General features: G+C 31.0%; 1 protein-coding gene across 3 annotated transcripts in view; it reads right to left on the reverse strand.

Moving 5' to 3' along the window:
* Positions 1–6,264: 6,264 nt before the first annotated feature.
* LOC139485271 (protein inturned-like) overlaps positions 6,265–12,050 on the reverse strand; it is a 32,335-nt gene continuing 26,549 nt past the window's right edge. For 2 of the 3 annotated variants that reach the window (XM_071269614.1, XM_071269613.1), the window contains 5 exons: positions 11,627–11,766; positions 11,291–11,379; positions 10,467–10,656; positions 9,867–10,021; positions 6,858–8,387 (listed from right to left, as the gene is read on the reverse strand). In XM_071269614.1, the coding sequence (XP_071125715.1) occupies positions 8,279–8,387; positions 9,867–10,021; positions 10,467–10,656; positions 11,291–11,379; positions 11,627–11,766 (683 nt within the window). In that variant the 3' untranslated portion in view covers positions 6,858–8,278. Of the gene's footprint in view, positions 8,388–9,866; positions 10,022–10,466; positions 10,657–11,290; positions 11,380–11,626; positions 11,767–12,050 lie in introns of all 3 variants that reach the window. The other variant, XM_071269615.1, reaches the window with a different exon arrangement.

Raw genomic sequence — 12,050 nt, forward strand, 5'->3', positions numbered from 1 at the left:
AAGGAATGTAAGTAATAATAAAACGCCTTCTTGCCAAGCTGTTATCAAATAACATATATGTTTCCTCTTTAATATACTTAGTCTCGTACTCTAATGTTAAATATAATCCTATAAAACCGATAGAAAGGGAGTGAGCAAGCAAGAGGGAGAGAGAGAGAGAGAGAGAGAGAGAGAGAGAGAGAGAGAGAGAGAGAGAGAGAGAGAGAGAGAGAGAGAGAGAGAGAGAGAGAGAGAGAGAGTCCCTGGTCGTCCTTGTATAGTTGATAAAATAACTTTATTAATCGATTGATCTTTACTTTTGTTGTGCATTAACGTCAAGCGAGAAATAGCACATGCATCTATTACACTTAAAAGGCAACTATTTTTTTTGCATACTTTTATCAATGCACTTTGACACTGCAGTAATAACTTAGTTAATCAAACTGTTGATTTATTTTGCAAACACTCTCTATTCACAAACGGATTTCGCCTACAATAAATATTTGAAACTAGACTACGTCCATGAAAATAACATCAATAGTTTTACCAAATTTCGAATTATTATGATGCAAAGGGGACGCACCCTTATGGAAGCAAAACAAGTGTTATAATTCTCTTTTTTTTTTTGGGGGGGGGGGGGGGGATGGGAGGGTTAGTCCCTGTCCTTTTTACCTTTAACACTAGCCAATTGGTAGCTTTAATCAAATAATTGTATGTCTGAGCATAAATGAAAAAGGTTACAAATAATGAAAAAGTATTTACATCAAAGTACTGTTGACGTCTTAAGATTTGCCTTTACATAAAACGATTTACCATGACAGTAACACACGGAACATACATCAAAGAACTATATAATTTGTAGCGCATGCATGTACATCAATTGACGCTATACTTCTGCATTCTTGACAGTCATCAGTTCACGGTTAAATGCACATTCCTGTGCATTTGACATTTCATAATGCAGCATGTACAAACCACGATTACACTGTAACAAATGCTAGTGATTGTAATAAGAAGAAAAAAACCGCGAAGGTGTAACATACATTAAGATTAAATACACTCCTTTTCTTGATATGCATAATATGAAATATCTAAGTATCAACATCTTACATTCATGACGTAATGATTGCTAAGGACTTACCAGCTTCTGCTGCACTTGTATAACTGACAAAACATTTCATCATACATGTAATCACCTCTTAATGCCGTCTTACACGGACATAATTTACGTAAGATTTCATTTATAGGAGAGCAACTTCATTAATATTATAAAAGCAGTCGTGGTTAAATTAGTAGCTAAATTTAACGAAAAGGGTGCCAATTTTACAAGCAAAGAAAAGGACCATTTAAATACTATGACCTTGAGCTATTCAGGTAGGGTGGGCTTGTGTGGTCATGGAAACAGAAAATGAACTATTATGTAATATATTTTTACAGATCTAAAAAATGGCTATAAGGAAATGTAAACGTTGGCATAAATTTGAAGTTCCAACTTCACTCTTTCTTAAGTCATTCAGAAGATAATGCTAAGGACCATGTTGGCAAAATTGATAAAGATCACAAGCTTCATATAAAGTTGTTTTGGTCAGTTGTTGAAAATTGAAGTATAAATTATACTTTCTGTGTACTCTATTTATTGTTATGCATACTTTCATCAACTGTAAAGATTAGGTTTATTTTTGACATATTGCTGAATTTCCTGTCCTTTTATTGATGCATAGACATACAATAAAAATGAATTTTAACAATACAAAGAAATGTTAAATTCAACAGACATCTCTACAAATATTATTCTAAAACGATTTAATTTTAGGGCAAATAAGTCCCCAATCCTAACCTTACCCTTTTATTTACATTATATTCAGGTGCGGATCCAGCCATTTTAAAAAGGGGGGGTTCCCAACCCAGAGTAAAGGGGGGTTTCAACTATATGCTCCCATTCAAATGCATTGATCGGCCAAAAAAAGGGGGGGTTCCAACCCCCGGAATCCCCCCCCCCCTGGATCCGCCAATGATATTTGTCTTTTTTGTTTGTGGGAAATAGAGACTGGAATTTTCCTTTTGTTTTATGACTTCATTACTTTAAAATAACAAAGTAATACTCTTCCAAAAGGCAAAAAAAATTTATGATCACCAAGCAAATTTACAAACTTAACATTTTCATTGATTCTGCATATTCTGAATGAAAATATACTGTCAAAAATGTCAGCTTTGACGTCCTTGACCATTCAGAATCAAACATTACTTTATATGATATTCACTGACCTTGTAATCTGACTTGACCTTTCATATTTTGATTGTCTATTATATAAAACTTTGATGGTTTATGTTTTACTGTCTTGCCGAGTTGGTTTCGCATTGTTTTTTTAATGTTGTTGTGGTGTGTGTGTGTGGTTTTTTTTTTTTTTTTTTTTTTTTTTATCCCAAATCACCTGTTATTCATATTCAGTTATTTCATCCAATCAACATCATAAATTATTTAACACAAAAATTCTATGGATATGTGGTTACATTATTTAATATAGAATTACCCATTTTTTCTAAAGAACGTTGAACTGCAAAGTCAGTAATTAACTCTCAAACTGAATACTTTGGCCTTTTAACGTAAAGTTTGTGAGTTAGCGCCCCAGTTTACAAACCAATAACCTGTAGAGAAATATGTTTAAATATATAAATCTCAATCCAAGCATTTATTAATTTTACTTTTAATTTCAATTTCCTTGGAACCCAAGGATTCCATTCATGTGTTTTGTACAGGAATATATCATAGTGAAATAAACATGGTGTTCACATAGATTATGAAAGTATTTTGGCGTCATGGTCTTCTCAGGTGGAAAGCAAGGAAAATATTTCGAACAGACCAATCACATTGAAATGTTTGTAAGCATGTACTAGTATACATATTTTTTAAGGGGCCAGCTGAAGGACACCTACGGGTACGGGAGTTTCTCGCTACATGAAAGACCCATTGGTGAACTTCGACTGTTGTCTGCTCTATGGTCGGGTTGTTGTTGCTATGACACATTCCCCATTTCCTTTCTCAATTTTATAATAGAGGAAATAATAATTCTAATGACACAAATGAGAAGAACCCAGACTTCCTTATTAATCCATATTTTCATTTATTTATAAACAAGAATGTGTCCTCAGTACACGAATGCCCCACTCGCACTATCATTTTCCATGTTCAGTGGACCGTGAAATTGGGGTAAAAACTCTAATTTGGCATTAAATTTAGAAAGATCATATCATAGGGGACATGTGTACTAAGTTTGAAGTCGATTGGACTTAAACTTCATCAAAAACTACCTTGACCAAAAACTTTAACCTGAAGCGGGACAGACGGACGGACGAACGGACAGACGGACGGACGAAAGAACGGACAGACGGACGCACAGACCAGAAAACATAATGCCCCTCTACTATCGTAGGTGGGGCGTAAAAAGTGAGATCACTTTAACAAATGAACCTACCAAACATATCTCCTGCTAAGTTGTTAAATCTATAAATTATGGAACCTCATGTCCTCTCTGGTAAACAGTTGACTCATCTGCAGTTATACCACATTTTCTTAATCTACACCAATAACAATATAAATGTTACAGTGGATGGATAGATGATAATTGTATTAAAAGCTTATTTAGTATATCCATCATGTTCTTTTTTTTAATTATTAAAAAAGGTTGTAGAAGTGTGACCACATTATTTTTTTCTCATGGCAAATCTACCTTGACACTCAAAATCTACAATAGCTGTAAGCCTAATAATTAAATCAAATGTTTTCAATGTTTTTTTTCTAAACTTTTGAGTATCATCAATAAATCAATGGCAGAAAAGAAAGATACCAGTACCCATGAATTCTATAAATATAAAATAACAAGATGAGAAGTCTGAAGTTTTTTTAATTTGACATTTCAGTACAAAATCTTCATGATATTAGCACCACAACAAATTGTTTCATAATACATGTAATAAATTTTCATAATATATGGCCACATCAAACTCAAGTTAGAAAAAATATAATTCAAAAATTGTTAAATTTCAATCTTTACCCCTAAATAAAATATCTATGTCTTTTACCTTAATATAATAAATTGTAAATAAAACCATAAAAAGCAAGGAGTAGCAAACATTACATTGTAAAGTAATCCCACTAGTTTTTAGACATTGACAAACAAGAACAGTGGTGGATCTATAAATTTTCATAAGTGGGGGCCCACTGGCTGCCTAAGAGGGGCCCAATCCCGTCACGCTTCAGTGATTCCCTATATAATCAACTAAATATTTTAGGCCCCCTCTAAATCCACCTCTGAAGAATGTGTCCATAGTACACGGATGCCCCGTCTGCACTATCATTTTCTATGTTCAGTGGACCATGAAAATGGGGTAAAGTCTCTAATTTAGCATTAAAATTAGAAAGATCATAGGGAACATGTGTACTGAGTTTCAAGTTGATTGGACTAATTTCATAAAAAACTACATCGACCCCAAAAACTTTAACCTGAAGCGGGACAGAATAGCGGACGAAATTAAGGACGCACAGAGCAGAAAACATTATACCCATAAATGGGGCATAAAAAATCAAACTCATTACTTACAAAAAAGGAATTGCCTGTCTAGCAGATCTGAAAAAGCTTCCTTGGTATAACATTATAAAGTTCCTGAGAATATCAAAGTGTTCCTTAATACAGACGCTAAGAATTATGCATCAAAAGTTTAATGCTAAAAGTTTGAAGTTTTATCAAACAAGAAGAGACTGCTTGGTAGATCTGAAAATTATCTCCACTCAAATAATCATCATTACAAAGTTCCAGACCAATAGTTGATCATTCCCTTATACACAAGTTGAGTAATGTGCAATGTATATTAAGGACAGATGAATAGATGGACCAATTGGCAGACAAGTGTATAACATTGTACCATCCACTCTTTGAGTGAGAGTATAAACAAGAATGTGTCCATAGAACACTGATGCCCCATCCACACTATCATTTTCTATGTACAGTGGACCGTAAAAATGGGGTAAAATCTCTAATTTGGCATTAAAATAAGAAAGATCGTGTCATGGGGGAACATGTGTACTAAGTTTCAAGTTGATTGGACTTCAACTTCATCAAAAACTACCTCGACCAAAAACTTTAACCTGAAGCGGGACAGACGAATGGCCAGACGAACAAACAAATGGACGGATGAACTGACGCACAGACCAGAAAACATAATGCCCATAAATGGGGCATAAAAAATTTGAGTTAGTGTTTTTTCCTTGAAAAAGATGGTTAAACCTGATTTAAAAATGGACCTCCAGTTTTCAATCTATACAATGCAAATGTGTACAGAGAGTTCTTGATCTATTTATTGAAGCCATTTTAAACATGAATAAAAGATATATAATCATTATTGCAATTATGACAAAATGAAACATTAGTTTTACAATGCTTTCAACAAGAAATAAATAAGAACAGCAGTGTTATAGATTTGTTTTAAAAATTGTCTGCTTTTTTGTAGAAACGTCAAACATCATTCTAACTTAGAATTTCTATGTAAGGTTCAGGATTAACAAAACATCTCAGTTACTTTATAATTTCAAAAGCAAGAACTTTATGTGCCAAATGAAAACTAAATCAAATACTTCCAATCAACACAGATAAAACAATTACTGTTCATGCTGATGGGACTTAAGGTGGCTCATGGGTACAAAAATTTTAGCAAAAAATTAAACCTTTATTTTTTCATTACAAATTTTATTTATTACACTATTAGTTGTTACTTTATGATATGGTACAAAAAACAACCCAAAAAATTATTTGGTTTGGCCCCAGATGACTTTAAAAATTGAAAAAGCTCCAAATTATCTCCCTTTGGTGCAAAAATGCCATTTTTTGGCCTTAAATTTGAAACATCTTTTTTAACTCATCGGTGACCTATATTTTTTATTATTGTTTTCAAATAAGCTGTACATAACCTAAATAATTGTAAAATTTAAGCGATTTCTTATATTAGGTTATTTTTTTATTTCGATATTTCCTCTTTTTCTCCTATTAGTTCAACAGAAAAAAAGGACATTAACAAAAATGTATGCTTCTTCTAGAGGCAGATTTTAGCTTAAATGAACGGCGACCCCATTTTTTTATTTCATTTTTCTTTTAAGTATATGATAAAGTTCATTTATGAAAAAATATAGCGAAATCCTATATTAGAAAAAAAAAATTCATTTATACCCAGGAGCCCCCTTAACAACATATGTTTGTATTTTTCATGTGCATTTGAAAAACACAAAACCTGGAATATATATTAATGTATAAAACAGTCAAAATAAAATATCACAGATAAGCATGAAATAAATAAATAAATATGTACAAAATTAATATCAAAACAAATGGAATGTTCATACAATAATACAATTACTGTTCTTGATATCTACTTAATACACAATAATCTCACTGAAATGTGTAAGTGTTTTCAAAAATATAATCTTCAGTCAAAAGATATGACTTTAATAACATCAACCGGTTTAATAATGGTGCGATCAACAAATATAACAGATAGAATAAAATACCAATTTTCACTTATTCAGCATAATGGATATAAAAGATGTACATATGATAATTGTGAGTTGGAACAATATAAGGGATTATTGTCTTAAAGTTAGAATAAAATATTTTTTAACTCTGACCATGCAAGACTCTCATGGGTAGTCAAGCCAGTCCTATATTTTCGATATTGTCAGAACAGATTATTTGTTTTTGAAAATGTTTGAAAAACAACATTTATTGCAAAAGAAGAAAAACATCTAAAAATGCACATTTCTATTTTAATTGCTGTGTTCAACTTTCTAAATTTTGAATGTTTCAGTCAGTTTGTTTAGTAGCAGCTATACCTTTATTTTGTTTGCTTTATTCAGAATGACAAACATATGGATTTTACTTTAAACTTTTCAATAACAGTTAACATAGTTTTTCATTTACAATCTTAAACTATTAATTTTTTTGAATATTTAAAGATAATGAAATAAATCTAAATTCATAATTTATAATTCATATTTATAATTGCTATGATAGTGATCTGTGACTAATTGTACGATGATAATTTAAACATTAATACTGTAATTCTGATGGCAAGATCAATGAAAATGATTAAATCATCTTTCACACACATATTGCAGTACAATTTTTATACTGTGAATTCATTAATATTTATTGGATACCAATTTTCATGGATTTCTTGGGTACAGGGGAACAACAAATTTAAATGTTCAATAAATTAGTAATTTCTAAAGGAATGTATGCAGATTTTGTCAAACCATGAAATTAAATATCCATGAATATGTAAGTTTTCCTCATACCACGAAAATTGGTACCCACGAAAATAAATGAATCCACAGTATAATTGAACCAAGATAATTTTCTAAAACACTAACATCATGCTGAACTTCTCTCATAAAGCGAAAAATTTCATTTTAAGTTCATTAGTCCATATTCAAGATTAGGAAGTCTTGTAAAAGTGTATTTTTCTTCTTTTCCTATTTGGAGGATATTGTCCTATAACTGTTTATAAATGTTTAATCTTTTATATATATGCATAGCTGCTGTATATGCCAGCTTTGCCAAATCAATGTGGTAAGGACACAGACATACACATACAATGAAGACAAATGGATTTGCGTTTTGATTCTGTGATGCATGACTAGAATGTATAAAAAGCTGTGAAAATTAATTTAACTATTGCTAATGAATTACGATATGGCCTTTGGAAATTCTTAACATTCAACCCTGAAAATAATCTCAACAAGCCTTTATCATTACACTTGGTGAATAAACAATTAACAAGAAGTTGTTGATGTAATTAATGAAGCTATAAGCTGGATGAAACAGCTTCAGTCTCTAGTCACAGTAAAAGATATCACAGTAGGAGTTTACTGAAACTACTTTTAATTCAGAAATTATTGTCATGTTTTTATTATTGCGAAAAATGCAACAGGCTAGGGTTATAATCGCAATAATTTAAACTCACATTTTGAAAGTTTTTATTTGAAATCAACAAGATTTTTCTCAATATCGCATAAACTAAAATCTCATTTTGGTCTTAATGACTAATTGCAATAATTTCTGAATTTACAGTATATCTTTCCCTGAAAATATCTTTTATTCAATTGAAAAGAATTTCTATAGTTTCCATATGCTACTAAATGTTTGAATATGGACTATTTTCCTTTCTTTTCAGCTAACAAATAACAATATCATTATTTGGTGTCTGCTAATCCATTTTTTCTGTGTAAGATTATATCAATCCACAGTTAATCTCATGACAAAGATAATCCAGTGTCAAGTTTAAATGCCATCTCTATTGCTGTCTGAGGTACTGATTCATGGAAACAAACATACATCTCTTTTTCATCTGGAAATTTTCTTCTATAAAAATAATAAAAGTCTATAAATTTGAGATCTTTTTCTGTATGATTTCAAGCATTTCAATATGTTTTTAAAGATTTCAGTGATACAATATTCTTCCCAAATTAAGAGGTGACACATTCAGGGGTAAGGGGTTCTTCCTACTCTGTACTTGTAAGTATTAATAACATGTTTCTAAAGCATAACTGAACAGAAGAGCCCATATGTAACAATTTGAAACAGAGATGCATAGAGTGCATAAGTGAAACTTGCATTTTTGATGAAAACAGTTTTTGTTGGTGCCTGTTACTCTCATACATACAAATGTTAGAGAATTTATTTTTTCAACTGTTTGGTCATTTTGTTGTCTCTTTAACACATTCCCCATTTCTATTTCACTTTTAAATTCTTGCGTTTCACAAATATAAATAATACAGTGTTTGCATCTATTTAAAATGAATCAATATAGAAAATCTAACATATTGTTTTCGAAAAAACAAAGTTACTATTATCATTTTTACAAAACACACCTGTGAAATCGCGGGGAAATAGAGAGTATGTAAACTGTAAACAAATTTAAACTGGAGAATTTCAGGAGAGGTATCAAAAGTCAAAGGTACTTCGGGAACTGTGCACATTTTTTGTAGAATACAAAAACGCAAAAAATAATTGTCCTGTCCAAGTACTTATGCAAATTATGTTTAATTTTAAAATAGGCCTAAAGGGCAGCGGAATTCTTTAATTTTTCTCAAAAAGTCAGTTTAATAACCCAAACTGAAATACTTTAAGCATGATGATAAATTTTAGAACACACCAGCGAAATCGCGGGCATTTAGAGCATGGTTGAAAGTATATAAATTAATTTTTTGTAAAAGATTTAATGACTGGAGAATTTCAGGAAAGGTATCAAAAGTAATAGGTACTTGGGGACAGAACAATTGTTTTTCAATACCTCCTCCTTCTTTCCAAAAATTCCCATTTTTTGTTTTCTATTTATTTCAATATGAACATACGCTTAGTATGTTATGAACATTTATTACTATAAATAAAGTGTATTTGCTTTTACTATCAATTTTCAGTTTACTAATCAATCCACGGCGGTCATTGACATATTATATAGACCCTCTCTATTTAATAAACTCTGTGACCGCTGAGGATAGAAAACTTGAAAATGAGAGCAGATAGAAAATACACTTTATTCATAGTCTTTGTATGTTCAAAGTACAGAAAAACACAAACCGGAAGTCTAGTCTGACTTAAAATTTCGTCCAATGACGGGGAAAATATCCGGACACATTTTTTTTCGTTTTTCTCCAAAAATAACCAAAACTGAATAATCATAAGAAAGGGTGACAAATGCGACTATACATTGTACCTAAAGGACACAGAGGCATGATGATTAATTTATTGTGGAAGGAAGAGAAGCGACACACAAAAGTGAGGTCTTCTCGTTTAATAGTATAGATTTTATGGTACACCCTGATAATCTATAATACCTACCCTACAACCCAGTATGTCAGAGACAATGGTGGAGGTTGTTTTTTACTGTTCTCTAAATGCTGAGGTATCACACAGGTAAACATAACACCTTGTTCTTTTACATTTGTAAAAGACGTATCTTCTCCATATTTCTTTGGCTGGTCTACTTGTTTTGTCTAAAAGGAAAGAATTCAGATGTTAAGAAAGATAAAGTATGACTGAGAAAGAGGTTACCCATTCCATTTGTACTTTCATGTCCATAGATGCATCTGTCATGTAACCTTGTATGGACACACATGAAATGAGAAATGTAATAATTTTTATCATATCATATCATATCTCTTTCAAGTGTATGTGAATGACAATGCAAATATCTTGTCATAATAATGGATTAAGGAACTTTCATTTGCCACCATTTTTTACTTAAATTTCTTTTGAACTGGGGTTTGATTAATTAAAATCTTGACTAAACCTATCGAGTTACTTATTTTCAGAGTTAGAGTTCTACATAGATTTAAAAGACAAAAAAAAATAAGTAGAGATTCCATTTATCAGATTTAATTATCATAGGCAATTATCAAAAAAGTGAAACTATTTTCTGTAAATACTGAATATGTTTACCTTGTTTTTTACAGACTGTTGAAAAACATTGCGTATATGTAGACAAGCTGTATAGAAGTGGTTGAGTATAACTTCCTGTAATGCCCCATTGACAACAGACATTTCCTGCTGTGTAGGAGATATGTATGTTCCTTCAAACTCATTTATACTGATGAAGTGAAACAGACAGTTATCAACTCCTCGCGTTAATCTGAAAAATATAAATAATTTACAACAATCCATATATATGTAAATATCCACTGTTTTGAGTTTGTTAAAAATTAAACATTCCCAAAAATCACTGTATCAAATTTCTCAAGTATTCTATAAAAGTTTTGTTGCACTTGACTGAATTGAGACTGGATTATTGGTCTTGCAATAGTAAAGTTTTTATTATAATAAAATTTTGACTTTGCCCATGTAAATGTTTTTTTTGTTATAAGATTTTTTCTTGCCTTTGTAAATATTCTAATTATTACAAAATTTATCTTGCCTATGTAAATGTTCTAATTTTATCAAGATTTTCGACTTGCCTATGTATTTATTTTTACAAGATTTTATCTTCACTATGTACATTTTCTAATCATTCCAAGATTTTGTCTTGCTTTTGTACATGTTCTAACTTTTACAAGATTTTGTCTTTAAAATCTATTATTAGTTTTGAATTGCTTTTGTAAATGGTCTTATTATTAAAAGATTTTATCTTTCCTATGTACATAACAAGATATCCTCACTTACTTTGCTTCTAAACTCTTCAAGATAATACATGTTGGAAACAGATGATCAATGCATGTGCAATATTACCTTCTAGAGAAGATACAAATAGCAGTTTAAAAGTTACTCACCTGATATGTGAGATCTCATCTCCCTGAGATAATACAACATGTGGAATACTGGTGATATCAAATACTGATCCAGCTTTAGTCATTTTTGCCTGAAACCAAAATAAATATAATTCAAGTCTTATTTTAAACATATGGTAAATGTCTATGTTATTTTAGTTGTTCCAGAAATAAAAAAAAAAAAAGGATTCAGAAAGCACTTTTTATCTTATCTTATCATGCATAAAATTTTAATAGATTATTTCATTCAAAAAGAATGAAGCCTTAAAATACAACTTTTAACCAGACAAAGATTTCAATTATTAATTTTTATCTTACTTTTAATATATAAATAATTACCTTATTACTAATGCCAACACTACCACTACTTTCCCCTGAATCATTAGAACCATAAGATAGCTTGCTGCCTTGACGTTTCATCACAGGAGTAGAATGTTCACTACCACCACCTTTACCTACGATGTCATGGTCATCATGTGCTGTAAAATACATAATGTATAGTTATAGGTAATGTTAAAATGAAGCAAACTAATGTTAGTGAACGAACATTTTTCTCTCATTTGTAAAGGAGCAAAACTCTAGAACTGTACAAGTGATGCCACCAAAATTCAAACTTGATCTGTGTTTTGTGGTAATTAGCATTGTGTATATGTTTCATAACATTTTGTTGACGCAAACTAAAGTTGGAGAACGGAAAGCATTTTTGGGACAGATGGACATTGTAAAACTTCATGCCCCTCCACTACAGTGTATATTTTTTGTA

Source organism: Mytilus edulis, chromosome 8 (assembly GCF_963676685.1).
Source record: "Mytilus edulis chromosome 8, xbMytEdul2.2, whole genome shotgun sequence".
NCBI lineage: Eukaryota > Metazoa > Mollusca > Bivalvia > Mytilida > Mytilidae > Mytilus > Mytilus edulis.